The sequence below is a fragment of the Camelus bactrianus genome, chromosome 3 (genome assembly GCF_048773025.1).
Source record: "Camelus bactrianus isolate YW-2024 breed Bactrian camel chromosome 3, ASM4877302v1, whole genome shotgun sequence".
In the NCBI taxonomy this organism is placed as follows: Eukaryota; Metazoa; Chordata; class Mammalia; order Artiodactyla; family Camelidae; genus Camelus; species Camelus bactrianus.
The window spans coordinates 54,316,482-54,339,610 of NC_133541.1; the positions used below are offsets into that span (position 1 = coordinate 54,316,482).

Genomic DNA, 23,129 nt, shown 5'->3' on the forward strand with positions numbered 1-23,129 from the left:
TGAACTCTATTGCAGACCTCTTAGTTGTTCTTCGGCTATTTACTGTCATGTTTTACATTTTGTAAAGTAATGTTTTCATTATTTTAAAGTCAATCTGTTCTCATAAAGGTATTCTGGAAAATACGGTAAAACATCATGAATAAAATAAAAGCAAGACCTAACTCTACTATTGACAGATAACGACCATTAACATTTCTATTTCCTTCCAGTTTCTCTAATGCCTATTTGGTGGTGGGGGGGTTTGTTTTTTTTTTTAATTGAAGTATAGTTAGTTTACAATGTGTCAATTTCTGGTGTGCAGCATAATGTTTTAGTCTTCCGTATACATACATTTATTCCTTTTCACATTCTTTTTCATTATAGGTTACTACAAGATATTGAATATAGTTCCCTGTGCTATACAGTAGAAACTTGTTTACCTATGCGTTTTTATACATAGTTTTCACGCTGAATTTTGAAGTCTCTAAAATACATCTTCACTGTCATATATAAATGTTAAATGTTTATCCTTGTTGGATATTGCAAAGATACTAGAAACTGCAAGGCACGTTTGGATATAAGGGAAGAAGTTTATTTTGAACGTACGCTCTAATGTGAGGTTAGTATTGGATGGACCCTTTCGTAAACGCCATATTTTGTTCAGATACATAACCAGTGGCTGTATATCACACAGGAGATCACACTTTAGGCTGAAGTTCTTCCAGGGCACCAGCTCCTCATTCAACACTCTTGTATCTTTGGCTTTTGACAAATATTTGCCCATTGGATAAAATTCTCAGGGACCTGGCCTGCCGACTTAAGCAGGTAATGGTACATGACCCCAGGCATGAGAGAAGTGAATCAGGGTCAGCGACCCGCGAGAGGAAAAGAGGGGCCGGGCACAGGTAGGTCTGAAACCTGAGCGAGTGCAACATCATTATTATTTTAATTTTACTCCCGGATAGTTTCACCCATTTGGGAGAACTATTTCGATCTCGTCCTCTGCAGGCAGGTTCCCAAGAGCTGCATGCCGGGATAAAGGGCTGGTGGGCGTGCTCCCCGACAGAGGCCCGCGTTGGACCGCGCCGAGGATGGGGAAACCTACCCCGCGCTAGCACTGGGTATAAAGGGCCCGGCTACTTCGGCCGGGCAACTACGAGCTGCACAGGGGGAAACGCTCGCCTCGTCAGTCCGCATCCTTGTTAAGTACCGTCCGGACGCCACGAAGATGGTACCGATTGGGGGCAAAAAGGCCAAGAAGGTGAGTCTGCAGGGGACCCAATGGCACTCTCCATCCCGGCTGAGGCTCTGGGTTTCGACCTACCAGCCCACATACCAGCCTCCGAGAGCTCAGAGGCCCTTGGAGCCCGGCTGTGACCAGAGGGCCCCTAGAACTTCTGCTGCAGGACCCCAAGGCGCCTCTAAGTTCCCACTCCTGCCCCAGGTCCAGAGAGTCCCCTTACCAGAGCGCCCCCTGAAGCTGTGTGACCCCCGACTCCAGGGCGTCCCCAAAACTCCGGGACTCCAATCATTTTCTGAGTCCTGAACTCCAAGAGCACTCCCCCAAGATGCAGCTCCTAGACCCACAGATGCGACTTCCCTCCCGACGCGGTGGGACCCAGGGTCGCCCTGCGGTGTGGTGTGCCCAAGCTCCTCCGGGTCTGTGCCCGCGCCGCCGCGCGCGCCCCTCGGCGTCCGGCACGCGCCAAGGTTCCAACCGTTTCCGCCCGCGCCTTGCCGGGTGCCCGGGGTCTCGGGGTCGCCTCCCTGCAGGGTTCTGGTTGCGCCCGCCAGCCCGCCCCGCCGCAGCCCTAAGACTCTGGCATTGGTTGTCCGATGGTAAGTTTTCACCCGCAGTTTGGTTTCCGCGATCACAGAAAAACGCACTGTGCAGGCCTCGAAAAGACAGTTTAAGAAAAAATAAGCACAATGGCTGTAAGATATTGAGGAAGGGCTGTTAATACGTTTTAAAAACTAAAGTCCAGTAACAAGCCCACCCTCCCCTTAGGACAAGTGTTTCATTCCAGACATTGGGCCCTCGTCTAGTGGTGGGGGTCGGGGTAGGGGTGGAGGGTGGGGCGATGTAGGGGTTGACTGACAGTAGGACTACGGTTAGGAAGGAGGGAAGAGACGGATGGAGGGAGGAAATAATATGCTTGACCCTTGGGTGTCAGGCGCCCAGCCTCGGGCCTGACGGACGGAGGCCCAGAGAATGGCAGGAAAGGAGCCCGAGCCAGGCCAACTGTGTCCCTGCGGCTGTAAGGACCTGGAAGGCCGGTCCACCTCCCAAATTCATTGCCTTTAGAAATAGACTGCACCTGGTTTCTAAAGGGATTCCCGCGTGTCAGTTTAAAAAAGACCTCGATACAACAAAATATTAATTAAATTCAATTTTTTAAATGCTACGCATTCCATGGCCTTACGATGTTGAGAAGGCAATCAGTTACAAGCTGCTCAATTAGGTTGAGAATTTTGGCCAATCCATAAGTCTACTAAAAGATCAGCTGATGTAGATTGGAAAGGATGATTCCTGTAGACATTTAAATTTTTTTATTTGGCTCCATTCACATAGTCATGGATTCTAATCCACTCCCCATACTCAAACTTAGAAAATGAAACATTTTTAAGAATTATTTTAGCAACAGGTGGACATAAGACGGGGGGGGGGAGTTTCTTCAGTAACCTTGTTTCCATGCCTATGTCATTAATAAAATTTGGACAATAATATTCTGTACTTTTGAGTTTAAAATTAAAATGTGTTACAAAATGAATACATGTTCATTGTTAACAATTAGGAAAAAACACTAATAATAATATCTGCTACATTTTGACGTATATTCTAGTTTATTGTCTAGGCAAATATGTGCTTTTTAAACAAAAAATGGTGTGATATTATACATGTTGCTTTGTAATACTTTTCCACAAATAATATCTTGATCATTTTTTCATAGCACATTCCACTTTTTAAAAAGCCACTTAGCTAGGAACAGAAAAGTCTGAAGTTCAGGTAATTTAAAACTGCAGTATAATCTAAGTGTTTTTCCAGATGTACTTGTTCAATAAATTAATGTACAGCATGGTAATTGAATCACCACTTACTACTCTGCCACCAAGTATCAGATTCTTAGCTATGCTGTACATTAAAATGTTGTGGTACTAAAGTTTGAAAAAAAACACACAAAAGTCCAATGAGAGTTGCTAAGTGACTGAACAAAATGTCATGAATTATTTCACCCAAGGGAAAGTGAGCAGCAAGTCATACCCCATTTACTTGACTGTTGCTCATGTTTTTTATCCAGCTGCACTGACCAGCAATATAGCTCTTTTTCTTGTCAATTAGGTCATAATAAATCAAAGTTGTAGTTTTAAGATGTGGCATTTTGACACATTGTAAGTAATCATGACAGTTATGTGGATTTCAAAATTACATGTGATCAATTCTATATTTTTGTAGTTATCATCTCATGGACTTCTATGCCTGAATGTTTTGCTACCTGGAAGGGCTATTCAAGAACATACATCATAAGCCTCCTATTCTGCTGCTTTAAAGTAAAAATGTCAGTTTTTTTTTCTCTTGAGCACCAGCTGTCAAAATGGCATGGGGAGGAACAGAAAGTGGTCAGGACTTAAGATGCAAAACCTATGAATGCCTCTTACAAATGTTGTAATCCTTGTTGTTATGTAAGCATTTGTTTTATCAACCATTATTGGCAATAAATGGAACAAACTGGATAAGTACATTCCAAGTTATTACTGCACATGGTCTTTTCAGGGCTGTCCCACTCTCCCCATTCCCATTTAAAATCAACTCTAGACACCATTTAAGGATAAAAGAATCAGGAGGCCCTATACACCAAATCTGGGAGACCTTGTGTAAATTACCCAGAGACTCTGGGCCTTAATTCTTTATTTATAAATAGGAAGTGACCTAAATTGAATGTAGGGTACCTTTTCTTTTTAAATTCTATTCTTTGAAATTAAAAAATAAAAGGTTAATATATATGTATAACTGAACCACTTTGCTATACACCTGAAACTAACACAACATTGTAAATCAACTACACTTCAAAAAAAATTTTTTTAAATAAAATAAATGGTTACACTAGTAATTTCTAATTCACAAAGCCCTTTAAAAATATTAAGTTCAAAATTTATCTATTAATACCAGGGTAATTATTGCATAGTACTGTGAAAGGAATAGGTATGGGGATTGGGCTGGAAATCAGTTTACAAACATTTAAATAAATTATTTACCTATATCTTCACTGTTCTGGTCCTCTCTCACTTTTTTTTTTTCCTGAGAAAGGACACAGAAGGTGACAGGCTGTGTCATGGCTGTGTATACTCATGACTTCCTGGACAGCATAACACAGCTGCTATTGTGGAAACTGAATTTTAACTCAAAAGATGGAAGTCTTTAAGTGATCTGACCTCTTCGTGGTAGCATCTTTTCTCTCTTCTGTCTTCACCAAGTATCTTTTGACTTTTCAGTCTCCAAAATGCCTTAATAGCGTTATATGCCACTTCAACTTCTCTATAAAATTTAATCCTCTTTAGTTTATTGATAGAATAAGAAGAAAAACTATCATTCATCATTTTCAGTGTATGTGCTTAAGCATTCACTTGAGGCTTTACAACAAAATCTTCTCTTTTTATTACATATATATATATATATATATATATATATATATATATACACACACACACACACACACACATGTTCAGATTCTTTTCCATTACAGCTCATTACAAGAAACTGAATATAGTTCCCTGTGCTATACAGTAGGTCCTTGCTGTTTATCTATTTTGTATATAGTAGTGTGTATCTGTTAATCCCAGACTCCTAAACTATCCTCCCACATCTTTCCCCCTGATAACCACAGTTTGTGTTTTATGTCTGTGAGTCTATTTCTGAAAGACTCCCACAATTGACACATACACACATACACAGATTTTCATTCTATGAGCATGTTTGTGGTTTGCCTTATCGATAGTCATGAACTTCGGTATAATATATATCCGTATTTTCTGAGAATTCTGAAATCATATTTCTCAAGAATATGACAGCAAAAGTACTAAGTAGAAAACTGTATTAAATACTCAAGTAACTCGTTTTCTTCCTGCCTCGTCTGTAATTTTAGGGCATCTTAGAACGATTAAACTCCGGAGAGGTTGTGATCGGGGATGGAGGGTTTGTGTTTGCACTGGAGAAAAGGGGCTATGTGAAGGCAGGGCCCTGGACGCCAGAAGCTGTAGTGGAACACCCAGAAGCAGGTTGGTGCATAGCTCTATTCTAAGCTCTTGTAAAAAGACCATTATGTTGACCCAAGTCTAGGATCATGCCGTCAAATACATACATTCATGCCACGGTTTCCAAATATTTATTATTGCTTGCTGGGCACTGCTAGGGATGTCAGTATAGATGCACATGTTGGGTGAGCACAGTGGCCCTCCTTGTTGCTGTCACCTATATCTACCTCTTGTTCCCTGCCCCTCACTCGAGGAGTCTAGAACCTGGATCGCTGCTGCTTCTCTGCCCCTTCCTCCCTCCTTCACCTCTCAGTAGCTTCAACATCCATACACATGATCCATCCAGCACTCATCCTACTAGTGCCTTGATCTCCTCCTCATCTCCAGCAAACTCCTCCATTCCCACCTCAGCAACCCACGCCCAGACCTTGCCATCACCAGCAGCTGCCCACCTCCGAAGTCACTAGGTTGTGTGGCCTAGGGGAAGTTACTTAGTTTCTCTGGGACTCCATTTCCTCATCTATAAAACTAAGGTAATACTGACATCTACCTCATAAAGCTGTTATGAGGACTAAATAAATTATATGTAAAGTGTTTAAAATAGTGCCTGGCATATGTTAAACACTACAAAGTATTAACTATTGTTATTATTAACGTGGCTGAGTTATTTCTTCTTTCAATAATATTCTTGGTTGTATTACTTAATTTCTGTTAGAGAAATACAGACATGTGTTCAAATCACACCATCTCTAAAATGTACTCAAAGTAAAAGAGCTGTAGTCACACTGTGAAGCCCAGCAAATGTACACAACTTTATGTCTCTGAACAAAAGGAGAGATAATACTGTGTTCTACCCTTAAAAATGAAATTAGTAGGCTTGGGAAGCTAAACCAACAATGTTCTCAAGTTTTAGTTTCACCATTGGAGCTAATTAAAAATTATAGACTCTCAGGCTCCACTGACTGAGATGTGGTTTCATTAAGTTTGTGAGGGGGTCCAGGGATCTGCATATTATAATAATCGTCCTCAACTGATGGCAAGGGGAACCCCACTTTCAGATGCATTGCATTAAAGCGGTGGAAGGAATACAATAGAATAAATAAGACCTAAGAGCAAAGACTTCAAATATATCTATGGTTTGTTTCAAATATATCTATATTTGTATCAAATACATCTGCTTGCTGGGTTAAATTCAGAATAAAATATTTCTGGGGCCAACTTGATATTGACAATAATCTACCTTTGCCCAAACTCTGACATGGAGACAAGATACGACTTGTTTAACTGCCAGTTTCAATTTTGTTAGTCATATTTCCTTTTTTTTTTTTCCATTTTCTTTTTTTTTTTTCATTTTCTTTTTTAAAGTTATACATTAGAGGAGCTCAAGAGAAACTGCTCTGATACTGATTTTTCTTTGATATTTATTGATGCAGAAACAGCACGTTTGAACTCTTGGCCATCTGTGTCTCAAATATTTCAAGCTTACTTAGATGTATTGAGCATTTGCTCTCCTTTTTCTTCTGGGAGCTCCATGCTTGTCAAGAATTAATGAAAACTCCATGACGCTGAGTCATTAGATTTAATTCTTGCTGCTGCAGACTGAAATCCCATCCATTCAGCTCTACCAGCGCCTAGTTCAAACTCTGTCAACCACAGTGGACTACAGGATGCATCAGGAAAGACAAAGCTCCTGCCTGTAATGCATCTTCATAGAACCATCTCATAGGACCGCGGATGGAGTTAGTCTTTTTCGGGGGTGAAAGGGGTTTTAAAACATTTATGCTCTAAAAGAGCAGTGGTCAGTTACATGCTATTTTTTGCAAATGAACTTGTTTCTGCAGGTGCTTTTCTGCAGAAAAACTAGCACTAATACAGACCCTAAAGTTTCCCTGCAAGCTGGATTGTACCCCAAAACTTTTTTGGAGGACTTGTGTCTGGACTTCATTTTTTAATGCTGAAAGCAGTGAAGAAGGGGGGAGGGGTCATGCTACAGGTCTACAATCCCTTGTCTAAGCCCTTTTGGGACCAAATGTGTCTTAGAATCCAGAATTTGAGGGAATTTTAGAAAGTTAATATATACATATTACATAATATTACATAACACTCGTTAGGGTCTGAAGTGCTCCCTTACCACCCCCATCAAACACATGAATACCCTTTTTGCATCAAAATATATGACTACCCACACTAAATGGGGTTCAATTATAAATATCTCCACATTAGTTCAGATCATATTTTGTAACCAAATGATTTTCTTGCAAGTTATCCCACTGAAGAAATACTGCAAAATTTCACTTGATCTTTTAGAATTTACTGTGGAATTCCAAACACTTGCATTTCTCAAGTAACTGTACATGGGCAATATCTATAATATCTAACTATGCTCTGTACATATATATCTGCGGTATGGACATACATACACAAATAACTTGGTACCACTTAGCTTCTATGATGCTAAAATAAAACTAGTATAATGGAGAGTTTAAAGTCATAAATATAATTAATTAGTATAGGTTTTGTCATTGTCATAGGGACGGGTCACAGCATATTACTGGTTAAAAGATGAAGACTCAGAGTTTTGTGATGAGAGGAAACCAAAAATAGAAATGGAAAGGATCGCCAGAAACACACCCATGTCCTAATGATTTCCTAGCCTCTAATTTAGTTGCTCTCAGACCTTTGGATTTTATGGGCCTCTGAAATTTCATTTTTCTCTTCTTTTTTATTAAAGGGCCTCTGAAACTTCAAAATAAATTTTAGAGGTCCAGTATAGGACTGCTGATTTCTTGCTTTGCCCAATTACTTCTCTTGACAAAAACAAAACACCATCTAAGCCTCACTATCAACTTATAAAAAGAACATTCTTCTGCTCTCTTACAATGGTGATTCCCAAGAAAACTGAAAATAAAAATCAGTAGAGGAATCTAAAAAAATTGCCCGTGCCCTACCCGAAACCAATTAAACTAGAATATATGTGGATTTGACACTAACATTCATAATTTTTTAAAAGCTTGCAGGATATTTAATGGTTTCCCAGGGTTTAGGGCCACTATTTCCAAGCAAAGGATAACTCTTTAAATTGAATACATTCGATTATATGGGAAAAAAAATTCCCACCATATTTCCTTGAGCCAATGAAAGCTTTGCCACGTGGTATTCATCCATGGACCTATGCTTGAGAACCTTGCTCCAACTCTTATTCCACTCTGCTACCAGAATTATCTTTCGGAAACACTGAGCTAATCACATTAATCAGTTGGTTAAAAACTGTTGATGTTTCCCCAGCACCTATGGTCTAGAGTCTAGACTCCTTGGGATGCCATGCGAGGCCGTGTGTACTGTCTGCCAGCCCACCTTTCCAGCTGCATCTCCCCCAACTTCTCCAGCATGTCTTCAACTCCAGCTGCTCGGGCAGCTTGTCATTCCCCCCAAAGCCAACCCTGTTCCTGCCTCCTAGTCTTTGCTCAGGCTGTTCCCTCTGTAGGGAATACTCTTCCCCACCTTCTCTGCCTGGCAAAAACGCTGAGATGGTTCCCTCTCTGTGGGACCTCCCTCTTCTTTCATCCAAAGTCCATGGCAGAGATAATCTCTTCCTGGCAAGAGGGCCTAGATCCACCTCTCACTGGCTCCCAGGGTGTGCAAATGCCAGGCAACCAGGAATATAAGCAGATATTTTCATATTTTTTAATCCAAGAGCCTTCCAAAAACATTATGGGCTCTTCAACTGATAGCAGTTAATATCTTTCTTTCCTCATTCAATCTCTCAGTTCGCCAGCTTCATCGAGAGTTCCTCAGAGCTGGATCCAATGTCATGCAGACCTTCACCTTTTATGCCAGTGAAGACAAGCTGGAGAACAGGGGAAACTATGTTGCAGAGAAAATATCGGTGAGTAACATCGCACTAGCACGCTCACGACAGAGTACCCACATGTCATCACCAAAGCTCTCGTAGAGAAAATTGTTGAGCCTCTTTAGAGTTTTGTTTTAAACACCACAGAAATTAGGTATGTGTGAATAACATTCTTACGTTTTCAGCTGGAGTCCCCCAGATGAACAGAAAGGCATTTAAGGAAGTAGATCAAAGAAATATTTCACTATTAGTGATTCTCCCAGTCTCGACTAAGTTGCTGAGTGAGTACCCTTAGAAATTCCCAGAGCTTAGGTATTAAAAGATACCGGCTCCTTTTATGTCAAGACTTTTGTCCTCTCACAGATCTTTGGGATAATGTAACGTCTTAGATACTATCATTAGATTTATTTTTCGTCACTGTTATTGGTGGTGCTATTACTGCAGATTGCTCAACATGGTAAAGCATTGAACTAGTCCATCACTGTCATTTTCTGGAATAATATCACTCTTGTAACAGACAACTGAGATGTAGGCATCTGACTAGCAATTTTGCTTCAATTTCACATGAAAACGTAGATGTATCATATATTCACCCATTTTAGGGGCAGAAAGTCAATGAAGCTGCTTGTGACATTGCCCGGCAAGTAGCTGACGAGGGAGACGCTTTGGTGGCCGGAGGCGTGAGCCAGACACCTTCGTACCTTAGCTGCAAGAGCGAAACTGAAGTCAAAAAAGTCTTTCAGCAACAGTTAGAGGTCTTCATGAAGAAGAAAGTGGACTTCTTGATTGCAGAGGTAAACAGATACGATCAAAGATGAGACAAGTTGAAGGGAGGGTATAGTTCAGTGGTAGAGCGCATGTTTAGTATGCACGAGGTCCTGGGTTCAATCCCCAGTGCCTCCATTAAATAAATAGATAAATAAACTCAATTACTTCCTCCCTTCCTCCCCCAAAAAGCAAAACAACAATAACAACAACAACAAAAAATTTTTAATGAAGTAAATGAGAAAAAAAAAAGAAGATGAGACAAATGCACTTAGTACATTTTCTCTTCCTTTTGCTCATGAGGACCCTGTGAGATCAGGTGCCAGTCACGACCCATAGTAGTGATATTTAGTTTTGGAATCTTTTTCCAATTTAGGGCTTCTACTATATGTGATTGAATTAATCCAATATAGTGTTCTTCAAACCTTTGGACTGCAGTTCATAGTAAGAAATGACCTGTTCTGTTTTGCTTAAAAAATGCTACTGGGTCACAACCCAGAGTTTGAAAAACACTCATCTATGGATAATTGAGTTAATGCCCAGTAGGATAAGTTTTCAGATTATCTGGGGAAAAACAAGAATAAAAGTCCCTTGACTTGAACTTATTTCAGTATTTTGAACACGTTGAAGAGGCTGTATGGGCGGTTGAAGCCTTGAAAGCATCTGGGAAGCCAGTGGCAGCGACCATGTGCATCGGCCCAGAGGGAGATTTGCACGGTGTGACCCCTGGCATGTGTGCGGTGCGCCTCGTAAAAGCAGGTGATGATGGATTTTGATTGGTTTGCAATTAGTGAGTCTTTTAAAAGGACATACAAATTCAGGTCCATCTATGAATCACTGTATACTACTTTTGTCACAGGAAAACCACTCATTTGCTTTTTTAGGAATATTGATAATATCGTTATTGAGTCCCAAAGTGAAAAATGTTAAAAAAAAAAAAATACACACACACACACCAGTCTTTTCAAAGGGGCAACTAGACCTATGCTGAAGGTTTAACACCTAGAAATGAGAAGGATTTTGGTACACCAAAAGGAGCATTAGGAAAAATTTTATTTTATTTTAACCTTATCTCAAGTCAAGGTCTTTCAACATTAATAACTTTGAAGTCAGTTACCCTCTTTGCCAAAGTGTTTCCATTCTCATAAATTACTGGTCTGCTTTACTTTTTGTAATTGGTATAATAAATCAAAAAATCCTTCAATATGAAATACTGACCACCTAATTGATCTTTTTATGTGATTTCCATTCCTAATACTGGGTTTCATTTCAATTAGGGAAAATTCACAGACTGTTTTCAAAGATGCCTTATTTTAAAATTGAGGACTAATAGCTCAGTGTCCGTGGAAGAGTCTGATTGACTCTCTGGAGTAGAAAGATTTGGATTGGCTAGTTGTTTAATTTCTGATCTGGATCCAGCTCTTGATGTGATTCATGAAAGTCACTTCCTACTCATCATTAACAATTATTAGAGTTAGAAACAAAATTGTAGAATCCTAATTTTTTATTGCAGATATTAAAAAATGAGGGGAGAAGCCAAGTTAATGTGTTCAGAAAGATCAGGAGGCCCTCATCACCCCAGTTAATTGGCAGGGATTCCTGGCCTGCATCCAATCCTTCGCCTGCCAATCTGTTCACAGGAAGTGGCCACCCAGCTTGATATCACTGTGCCCTGTTTATATCCTTCACAGAACTTCCTGGTTATCATATTTATGTCTTCAATGCCTGGTTCTCTCCCTAGACTATAAGATCCCAGAGGGCAGAGACTACCTCTGCTTGGCTGAGCACTGAGTACCCTGTGCCTAGCATGGCACCTGGCACAGAACAGGTCCTTTATCAATATCCATTTAATAAATCCAGTCCATCTTCCACTGTTAGCTCACCCTCCATGTACCCTTACATAGTCATCCCTACCCTCTCAGCAACCAGGACACTTTCTATTTATACCACACACTTGGAGTATCCTCAGATGACATTTTCTCATTTGTGAGAATGCTGACAGAGTTCTGCAATTACACACAGTTAGAAAATGCTGGGTTAAACCAAGTTAAGCAGATCTCTTTACTGCAGAACTTCTCAGAGCTTTTGATGTGTTCATGTATACTGGCAGTCTCTAGGAAGGGTATAGTAAATAGCTACTGCCTAACGTAATTGATCATAGAACCTCATTCTCATAGAGCAAACCTTGGGAAGCCCTGTGCTAAGTTATAAAATCCTCGGTGTCCTATATTTACATTTCTCCATCACCCCTACCAAGGACCTTTATATCTAATAGAATCCAGTAAATAACCAATAGATTAATTCATTCGTGTAATAAAGTCAAGCAAGGAAAGAGAAATCCTGGCAGCAGACTATCCAAAACAAGGTAGTCATGATCCAAGTGACTGTATCAGTCTGGAACCCAAGGGAAAGGTCAGGGTTAGAGAGAGAAACGTGGGAGAATTCTGGACATAGAAGATATTGAAAGCCCTGGGGCTGAAAGGAATTGTAGATGCAGAAGAGAAGATGGCTCAGTGGGATCCTGGGACCCAGCAGGATTGAAAGGTTCAGCCTTGAGGAGGGATCAGCACAGAACTCTCAAAAAAAAAAAAAAAAAAAAGCAGCTGAGAAGGTAGAAGCAACACCTAGAGAGTGTGGGAAGTTCTCAGAAGCCAAGGGAAGGAGAATACTGATGAAGGAGAGAGAGCCACTAGGCTGAATGTTGCTGAGACGTTGAGTAAGATGAGAACGGAGAAGCGATTTGGACTTGGCAAGACTGAGACCATCGGTGCCCTTAGCAAAAGCTGATTCAGAGGAACGATGGGGAATGAGGCCTGATGGGAACAAGAGTGAAGAGCCAACTGCAGACCCAGCCCAGTGAAGACCACTGAGACACCTGCCAGTGAACACTGGATACCACAGCTTCCAGCATCAGCCCTGCTGCTCCTATAATCTGGACGTTGGCCTCACTCTCTTTGTAGCCAGAATCTTTCCTTTCCTTGTTCTTGGTATATCTATATCCAACATACAAAATCCTAGGCCATGAGTTCATCCAAAAAGTCCTTTTTGGAGATGGAAGCAACCCAAGTATCTAACTAATGAATGGATAAACAAAATGTGGTATAAACATACAGTGGGATATTATTTGGTCATAAAATGGAATGAAATTCTGACACATGCTACAACAGGGTTGAACCTTGAAAACGTTATACTAAGTGAATGAAGCCAGTCACAAAAGGACACATATTGTATGATCTCACTTATATGAAAGTTTCAGAAAAACTTTTTTCTAAATTACATTGTGCTGTTATGCCCAAGAAACTTAATGATATTACTAAATGGACCTGATGAAAGGGAACATTGATTTATTTCTCAGGTGAGTGGTACAGTAACCACATGTGCAACGGAGCAGCTGGGAGTTTTGAAAAATTATCATGTTATGTAATACAGTGTCAAAGAGGGAGAAAATGATTACTAAAATTTGAAGTTTAAAAAAACCCTCTAATCATGATTTTTTTCCAAAAAAAATGGACAGCCAAGTGTGCATAAATGACACTTCAATTATATCAGACTCTTCAAAGCACTTTTCACAGAAAGCACATGCTGCCTGTTAGGAATCATTCTTGCCCAAGGGTAGGGTAAGTTCGCAGGGACCAACGGCTGTACTTCCAAGGTCACCGCGCCAGTAAACACTGGTGACTGAGAGGAGGGTAGGGCCCACCGGCACCTGGCTCAATCCCTACAGCTTAGATGTGCTTCCCACTTGCAGGCGCTTCTGTCGTTGGCGTGAACTGCCATTTCGACCCCACCATCAGTTTACAAACAGTGAAGCTCATGAAAGAAGGCTTGGAGGCTGCCGGACTGAAAGCCCACCTGATGAGTCAGCCCTTGGCCTTCCACACCCCCGACTGCGGCAAACAGGGATTTATCGATCTGCCAGAATTCCCCTTTGGTAAGACACAGACCTCAGTGTCTTTATGTTTGACAAATTCCAAATACATCTCTAGCCATAGAGCTTTGTCATGGTAAAGTAATGGCTTCGTATCTCATCTCTTGCCCCCAGCTTCTGTCCTTGCAGCCAAAAACTTTTATTAATTTTTTGTTATTTTCTCCCTTAATTTCTTTGGTTTCTTTTGGGGGGGGTGTGATTAGGTTTAATTAATTATTTTTCTTTAAAGGAGGTACTGGGGTTTGAACCCAGAACATGCACCCTACTCTACTGCTGAGCTATACCCTCCCCCTGCCTAAAAATTTTTAAATTAGACTTTAGGAAAAGACATGACCAGCAAGCAAAAAAAAGACCTTTGAACTTAAATGTAAAATCAAAAGTAAATCAACTCCTCAAAAGGCAACTGATGGGTCACACTTCTACAGTGGTACCAAGGATGTCCTCCTGGATGAGATCAGTGAAGATTTTGGTTCTGGTTCCAGCTCTTTTGCTAAATTGCATAACCTTAGCAAAATTCCTTCATTTGTCTAGATCTTAATTTTCTCATTAGAAAATATATTATCAAAAAATAACAAGGTTGGACCAGGTTATCTCCAAGATACTTTTCTTCTATTTTGAATGTTGCTCAGATATTCTAGCAATATCTGAGTTTGAGGGGCAGAGGGAAGTTGCCATCAGAGGGTTACTATGTAACAGACTGGAATGAAGAGCCCAAGCAGGTGAAGTGAGGAAATACTTGCAGTCTGGGAAGAGGGACAAAGCATGTGTGGGAAGTGGGGGTGAGTCTCTCTGGAGAATTAAGCCACAGGTGAGCAGGGCCAGAGCCTGATCAGCCTCCTATTTCATTCTAAGGTTCTTAAACCATCTTCTAGAGGGACTCTTGGAGAAGTAAGCTATTGTAAAGAAACTGGTCTAGAAGAACCTTGGGAGAAGGATGGCAAGGCATTGTGGTATTTATTGCTCAAGGACAAATTACTGCAAACTTAGTAGCTTTAAACTATAAACACTTATTACATCTCATAGTTGCTCTGGATCGTGAATTTGGGAGCCACTTAGCTGGGTGGTTTTTGCTCAGAGTCTCTTAATAGGTTGCAGTCCAGACCTTGGCCAGGGTTACAGTCACCTGAAGGCCTGATAGGAGCTGGGAGGTCTACTTCCAAGCTCCCTTAGATGGCTGCTGGGAGTCAGTGTCAGTTTTTTGCTGCCTGTTGGCTGGAGGCCTCAGCCCCCTTGGCTCATGGGCCTTTCCATTGTGATACCTGAGCTTTCTCACAACACAGCAGCTGGCTTCCCCTGGGGTGAGTGTTCCAGGAGAGAACAAGGCAGAAACCACAATGTCTCTTATCACCTAGCCTCAGAAGTCACATATCATCCCCTTCTGCCATCTTCTGGTCTCATAGACCAACCTGATGTAATACAGGAGGGTCTACACAAGGGTGAGAGAACATCAGAGGGCAGAGGTCACTGCAAACCATCTTGAAGGCTGGCTATCACGGCATGTAAACTGGAGATGTAAACGCAAAGTAGCTAATAGTTTTTAAGAGTTGAGAACTGAAATATTGTAACTTATTTAATTCATTGAAAATTACCAACTTATTATAGCTGTTCATTTTAAATCCTTTTTTTTTTTTCTTAATTTAAGCATAATGTCATTTATTACAGGACTGGAGCCCAGAGTTGCAACCAGATGGGATATTCAAAAATACGCCAGAGAGGCCTACAACCTGGGGGTCAGGTACATAGGCGGATGCTGCGGATTTGAGCCCTACCACATCAGAGCGATTGCAGAGGAACTGGCCCCAGAAAGGGGATTTTTGCCACCAGCTTCAGAAAAACATGGCAGCTGGGGAAGTGGTTTGGACATGCACACCAAACCCTGGATTAGAGCCAGGTAATAACCTTCAATTACATGTGCCCAAACAAACTCATTTAGATTATGAATTCATCCAAGTGAGGTCATTACAAAGAATGTAGCCGATTTGCTGTGTAATGATAAAGAATCAGTTACCCTCTTTAAATTCTCCCACAGAGATGTTTATAGCATAGCTTTATGGAGTGATTTCTGGAGAAGTCTTTAAGAATACAGAATGTAAATAATGTAGGTTGCGATACAATGTGATTTCACACTCTAGGAAAGCAGCAGCCATGCAGTGGCCACTGACACTGGCTTCGTTGTTGAGGTTGAAGTATAGCAAGTATCACTTGCCTGTCCTGTGCCAGGCACAATTCTTGGAGCTGGGAAGACAGTGGTGAGTAAGACAGGAAAGGTCTGTGCTCTCAGAGCTTACATTCCAGTGGGGAAGATGAACAATAAACAAACAGATTTTTCACAGCAGGCGATGTGCAGGGCACTAGGAATACAGAAGCGAAAGGCTGTGGTCCCTGGCTCGGAGAACCTCAGTCTACTGGGGAAAATGGAGGAGAAAGCAATGGATTGCACTGTAGTTAACTGCCTGAGCAGAGGCGTGGGCACAAAAGTAACAATGAAAGGAAGAGAATAACTCTCTCTGCCGAAGAGATATTTTAGAAGAAGGGACATTTTGGCTGGACTTTGAAGTGCTAAATTGGCTCCTGCAAGATCAAGAAGGTGGGTATGGGGGGATGTACCCCAAGCAGAGGGAGCCGTTCTGCTCTGTTCAGCCAACATTAATGGAGCACAACTATGTGAGACACTGTTGTGGACGGTGAGGTAGCAAGCTGGGCAAGGCACAGGCCTGTCGGCGAGGAGGTAACAGTCTGGCAGGCAGCAATAAACAGCTAAGTTCAAACTGGTTGCCTAAGTGTAGGATGAAGGTACGTGTAGGCGCTGTGGGGTCTCCGCGAATGGCCCACGGGGGCTGAAGGCAGGGGTGCTGGTGCAGCATCTTTCAGAGCGCTGACGCCTGAGCTGAATTTTAAAGGACGAATTGCATTGCCAGACAAGGGAACAGCCTAGAGGGAAGCACTGAGAGGTGGAAAGAGAACAGTTGCTGAGAAACTAGGAGCTTGAGAATATCGGATTCTGAAAAATGAAAGGAGGTGGAGGCAGGACCCGCAGGGTGAGGTGCGGAAGTAATTCCGGTCTTTGGGACCATCTGCAGGCGTGGGCTCAGCTGGGTCCAGAGGCAGAGTGCGGGCAAATGAGGCTGGGGAGGCAGGGTTAGCTGGATAGAAAATGCCCCTGTTCCAAAGCCTTAGCTTTTGAACCAATGGGGTTATTAAAATAAGAAATTCAAAGTAATTTTAGACCTACAGATTCTGGGAAAACCAAAAAAAAAAAAAAAAAAAGGATAACTGTGTTTGGGTGGACACACTCTCAAGAGTCCAGAGATGGCTCATGGCAGTGTCCTAGCTCACAGAACTAGACACTTAGGGAGAAATCTACCGCTGTGTGTTTTGTTTGCCCAGGGCCAGGAAGGAATACTGGGAGAATCTTCGGATAGCCTCAGGCCGGCCATACAGCCCTTCAATGTCAAAGCCAGATGCCTGGGGAGTGACCCGAGGAACAGCTGAGCTGATGCAGCAGAAAGAAGCCACAACAGAACAGCAGCTGAGAGAGCTCCTTGAAAAACAGAAATTCAAATCTGCCCAGTAGCCTCAGCAGAACCCATTTTTAGTGACTTCCTGTATTTTCAGGCCGGAGTTCCAAAAATAAGGAGAGGATGGTTTCAAGGCAATGCTTATCTGAATGCCAGCCTACACATTAAAACTGATACTAGCTGAACAAAACAATTACATACAGCAAGCAACCGTTTTTAAAAGTATATATTTAGAACTTGGGAGCAAAAAAGTAAGAAGCGAATCTTAAACAGGTTGACTAAACATCCACCATGAATATGGTATTAAAGAATTCACCGTACCCATGGAAAAGTAATCTGGATGTTAATTCCACTTCAAGAAGTTTGCAGGCTAGTAAGGAGGAGGAGATGTGAGCTGTCATAAATGGTTCAGCAACCAGACAGGGACAAAGTGATATAGGAAAGTGACTTCCAAGGTCTTTTGAACAAGACCCTTCATAAGAAACACAACTTACATAATGAACTAGTAAAGCATGTATCCTACAACCATTGAAATAAAATGTGTATTTTCTATCCCATTCCTTTCTGTCCTATTTCATTAATAAAATATGCTGGTTGAGTCCGATCAAATTGATTTTATGACCCATTAATGGGTTATTTTGACACACAGATTGGAAAACAGTGCTATGGGACACTTCAGATATGGGAACTTCGCTATTCCTTTTAAGTTTCTTCCTAGGAAATCAGGCCTTGATCAGTAAGCACCCGAAGTTCAGAGTCCTGCAGTCAGAGTTCCAGAGCTCTTCCCTCGCTTTCATGACACAAAGACGCATTCAGATCAATGAGAAGGAGTGAGAAGGAATTGGTACCCTGTCTCTCCTTCCTGCCCTAGGCTAGATCCACCTAAAAGCCTCCAGTCAGTAAGGATGGGGAGTACTGGGGCTTGTGTCACTTTGGTAGCTTTAAGGAAAAGTATAATAAGAAAAAGAGATTCTCCAGACTCTACCCAGGGCTCCTAGATTGAGAACTATATTTTTACCTAGTAGTATCTACTCTGAAAGCTCAAGCCTGAAGATGCAAGATCATTAGGATAAACATGGCTGTTCTTAACGTATTCTGAAAGAGTTTATGCTTCTTTCTAAACATTCTTGGATTGGTGTAGCTGTTTTGAAATAATTTCTTCAGCTATTAAAAAAAGAGCAATGAGATTATCTTGGTTATATTTGATTCTGATTTCTGTTCTATAATTTGCTCAGTCCTAAGTGAAATTTCTATACCTCAGTTTCTATTTTTAAAAAGTAAGACTACCTTTTTGCTTCACAAGTATGCTAGAGTTTTAAAGGAAAAGGCAGCAGTATTTAAAGGGAAAGGAAACTTGCAGAATTTTCTTACTAAGAGAATTAGAAATCCACCTCTTATCCTCCAAAGCACAGAAATAGAACCAAAGAAGTACAACGTTCAGAGCTTGCATATGGCTGAGGTGAAATAAGAGGAGAGTGAATATTACTTTTTTTTTTAAATGAAGTTGCTATCTACTATTTCTTACAAATCAGGTTCAATATTTAATATTTTCATACATAGATGACAGAAACTTTTATTTGACCTACTGTTCTATTACTGTGTAAAATACATGCTCTTCTAATATTCTTTTCAGAACTTTATTGCCACACAAAATGTTGTAATCTCTAATTATTCTTACATCCTTTGATTTAAAAAAGACTTCCCTCAAAAAGAAATACATTGAAGATACGCAGGAATGGAAATCTATGTCAACACTGCCTCCTAGTGGCACATTTCATATTTTGGAAAAAAAATTTATATTCATCCCATTAAATGCATTCATTTTATTTCCAGAAATCTTGTTCACTCAAAGGGAAGGCTCCTTAAATACCTATGAGTTTCTTTATGTTAAATTTCTCACACGTAAAGATATTTTTATGGAATCACAGCCTGAGGGACCACAGAGATCAAGTCTAAACTCTTCCTTTTAAGGATAAGATTCCTAAGGCAGGGTGCCAAGTCAGGCGGACTTCTTGCTAGTGCAAGGATGCCAAGAAAGATGGCTTTAGTTTGGATTCTTGGTAGAAAGAGTTGGAACCAGGACAGACAGTTCAAAGAACAAGGAGTTCCTCCTCCTGCCAGGAAATAAAGAACCCTGCATTACTCAGTCAATGTAAACTCACTGGATAAACCGTTTGCAGTTTATGGTCTGATACTTTATTCACAATGTAGCAAAGCGCCTTTGAGTAAGGGAGCCATGCCAATGCAGACCTCAAGTAGAGACAAAGCAGGACAGGGATCAAAAGCTTCAGTTCCCAATTTCTCCAGAGGGGGGCAGCAAATCACCAGCTGGGAATGCCAGAGTAGCTCTATTTTGCTTTGTACTTATCAGAACAAACTTTTAACATTAAATGGCAGAAATATATGTCGCTTTCCATTTGTTTTGATCAGTTTTTCCCTCAGATACATGGATCTTTGAATCACATCCTGGACAACGCACCCAGCAAGGAAAACCTTATCTGTCTCCAACCAGATCCTCTTTTATTTTTTTTTTCCCAAAGATCATTTTTTCTCAGTGCTGAGCCCATTGGCTGACTGAGAGCATAACACAGACTGTTTGCCCATATAGCCTCCCTGTTAGTCAATAACATCCCCTCAGCCAGTCTGGAACCTTCTGTGTGTTACCTGCCAGGGAGGCGATCCTGATTCTCATACAATCCAGGAGGAAAGGGTCAATTTGAAGAGAGAAAAATAGAGGAGCCCTACGAAGTGCTGCAAGAGTAGTATGGTCTGTTAAACCGCAGAGTTCGAGATAAGCAGACCCAGTGCTTCTAAACATCTTTAGGAACAAATGAATGTTTAGTGTTTGAGCAGAAAATGACTGAAAGGGAGCCAAATACAAAGACTTCTCACAGATGGTGACAGGAAGGGCAGGGTCATCTGGCAACCACTGGTGGGAGCGTGGTGAGGAAAGGAATAGCCAGAAACTGCTTCCAATTTTCAAGCAGCTGGAGGCATTCTGTTGGCCTTGGAGAATTGAAAAGTTAAGGGGATGGAAAGTGAGGGAGGCCGATGCCATCATCTGTGCTGCTGTGAGCTACACAAATAATGCCAAACAACTCAAGCACAGCAGAACAGAGGAGGTTAATGTATATGCCACTAAGTCAAATGCACAATCACTGTACCACACGGTGGGACTGACATATCTGTGAACGCTCCCTACGTAAACTTTTACATGAAGTGCATTTTCAAGGGAAACATCTCGTGTATTTTTCACAAAAATTCATTTCCCCAAATGCCTAAAATATTTTTAGCAGTCATCCCTTATATGCAAACTGCTGATGGATCATTTAGAAAGTATTCCTTTGTTCCTTCAAGCAGGTTCAGTGAGAGCTCTCTTTGGGCCCACTTTGCAGTTACTTGTTCCAACTTACTTTACGGCCTTGAAAGGAAAAGGCTGAAATATTTTTGCAAATAGTTTAGACTTTTCTCCCAATTCAGCCTAGGCCATCCTTCCAATTATTTGGACTTATTGAGATTTTACTGTTCTTTGGAAAGGTTCATGTCCCAGAACATGAATTGACATAGTAGAATTTGGCCATCCCCGCCCCCCACCCCAGCACTAGTGCAATGTAGGAGAAAAAGAACAACAAATAAATTCAGAATCAAGAATTTGGGGTGCAAGTCCGAGCTTTGCCCCTACCTCACTTTGCACCATTGGATAAATCACTCAGCTTCTCTGAGCTTCAATTTTCTCATCTGTAAGATGACAAATCTCTAATACCTTGCTGAAAAACCCCTCAGTTGATAGTATACATAAGCAATAGGCTCATCATTGTCAACAAATATTTGCTGAGTGCCACTGGTGGTATGCTTCCAGCAGACCTGGTTGTTAATTAATTATTCCCTTGTCTAAGCAGATGGCAGACTCAAACAAATAACATTGTTCAGAGGGCAGGGAAAATGTTATTAGCCTAGACTCAGCCCAGCTGGGAATGAAAATGTCATTCCCTCAACAGGTACTGCTTTCTAGGGAGATGCGGGCTTGTGGTTTTGCATATTATGAACTATTCCTGTTTTCAAGACCCAGAGTTCTTTGCAGGTTTACATAAGCTATGGAAGTTCTAGAAATCGTCAAGTGGATAATACTTTTTTTTCTTTCTTTAGTGGAGGTACTGGTGATTGAACCCAGAACCTTGTGCATGCTGTGCATGCTAAGCATGTGCTCTACCACTGAGCTCCACCACACACACCCCTCAAGTGGGTAATTCTTGTTTAGAGTTCTTCATCTACCTAGGAAGGAGAGGACTGTCTTCTCACATTTTATAATAAGGTGGTGGAATTTGGGACCTAGAAGCCTCAAACTTTCCTTCCATAAAGCCATTCTCAGAAGCTTGGTGACCCCCCAGATTTATATCTCTAGCCTGGACCACCCTCAAGAACATGCACTTGACATCAGTCTGACCTTTAGACCCAAGCCAGTCCCTGCCCTGGACCCCAAGCCTCAAGCCCTGTGCCCTTTCCCGTGGTTGCCCAGGCAGAGTGCCCCAAATTTGGACCTGGTCTGCGTGGGTTCTGGTCACCAGAGATGCCTTCTTCTAATTTTTCTAAGTCCCTCTGTAGTGGCAAGGACTGCTCGGGGCCAGCTGTGACATCCGAGGTGGGGGTGGGGATATGTCATCATGGGACCAAGTCCTGATTTCTTCCTTTCTAGGCACTCAATGACCCTCTAACCTCCTTCCCACTTCCCCCACTTCCACCTTACTCCTGGTGCCCCCCAAGTGCCCCCAAGAAGCCCTGGAACTCTTGGTGGTCTCTGTTCCAGGAGGGGACCCTGGTGACAGGAGGGCTCCCACTGGCAGGTACAGTGTCTCTGTCCCAGAATCAGGAGAGACTGGGCTGCCTTATAAAGTTCTCCGTGTGACTCATATCAGACACAGGACAAGGTCAGGGCTCTGGGCCACCGAAAGTCCACTGTCAGCCCTGGCTTTGAGCAGCCTGTGGGGACTCAGGTTGGTTCTCACTTGCAGGGGTTCCAGTCTCAGTGGTGCCCATGGTCCACAGCACCAGAGGGCAGCAGGGGTACCAACAGGTGTTTTTCCATCCTGAGTATCCTTCCCCAGATGTGCCTCATCACTGCCACCCAGTGGTCACCCTATCCCTCCACAGGCTCCTACACACATATCAGGCATCCCCTAGCAGTAGCCAGGCCTCATCCTGGGGGAATTGCCAGGTGTTGCTCCACAATGTCAACCAACAGGCTATGCCCATCCGCAACCTATGGCCTCTGAAGGATATGGTGCCATCATGATCCCCCCGGTTGGTATGTAAGACATTCCTGAGTGAAGGGCCTCTCCTAGCACTGCCTCCCATGTGCAGACGGCGGGGTCAACACCGAATGAGCATGTTCTGTGAAGGCACTGTGCGCGGGGCCTAATGACGTGGCAAGAAGATGCCACACTTACACTGTAAAATTCCCAACAGTGAACGTATTACAAAAGGAATTATCTAGATAAAACAAGATTATACTGTATAGCACAGGGAAATATACACAAAACGTTATGGTAGCTCACAGAGAAAAAAAATGTGACAATGAGTGTGTATATGTCCATGTATGACTGAAAAATTGTGCTGAGCACTGGAATTTGACACAACATTGTAAAATGATTATAAATCAATAAAAAATGTTAAAAAAACAAAAACAAAAAAAAACAAAAGGAATTATCATTCAATGTTCCCACATAAGACACGCACTTGTAGTCATCATCCTCGAAGCCCAGCGGTCACCTCTGAGAGTCACTGAAGCCAGTATTCACAAACCGCACCACAGATGATGTAATGTCGGAAGCACTGATGTAAC

General features: G+C 41.8%; 1 protein-coding gene across 2 annotated transcripts; it reads left to right on the plus strand.

Annotated features, from left to right (window-relative positions):
- Nucleotides 1-1,037: 1,037 nt before the first annotated feature.
- On the plus strand, nucleotides 1,038-17,847 carry BHMT (betaine--homocysteine S-methyltransferase). Of its 2 annotated transcripts, XM_010949257.3 has the most exons (8): nucleotides 1,038-1,240; nucleotides 5,121-5,253; nucleotides 8,997-9,115; nucleotides 9,682-9,873; nucleotides 10,456-10,603; nucleotides 13,593-13,775; nucleotides 15,435-15,663; nucleotides 17,160-17,847. In XM_010949257.3, the coding sequence occupies exons 1-8, from the start codon at nucleotides 1,208-1,210 to the stop codon at nucleotides 17,344-17,346; spliced, it is 1,224 nt and encodes a 407-aa protein (XP_010947559.1). In that variant the 5' UTR covers nucleotides 1,038-1,207; the 3' UTR covers nucleotides 17,347-17,847. The 2 variants fall into 2 exon arrangements, with proteins under 2 accessions (XP_010947559.1, XP_045368287.1); XM_045512331.2 differs by lacking the exon at nucleotides 5,121-5,253 and having other exon boundaries at nucleotides 1,083-1,240.
- Nucleotides 17,848-23,129: the final 5,282 nt, after the last annotated feature.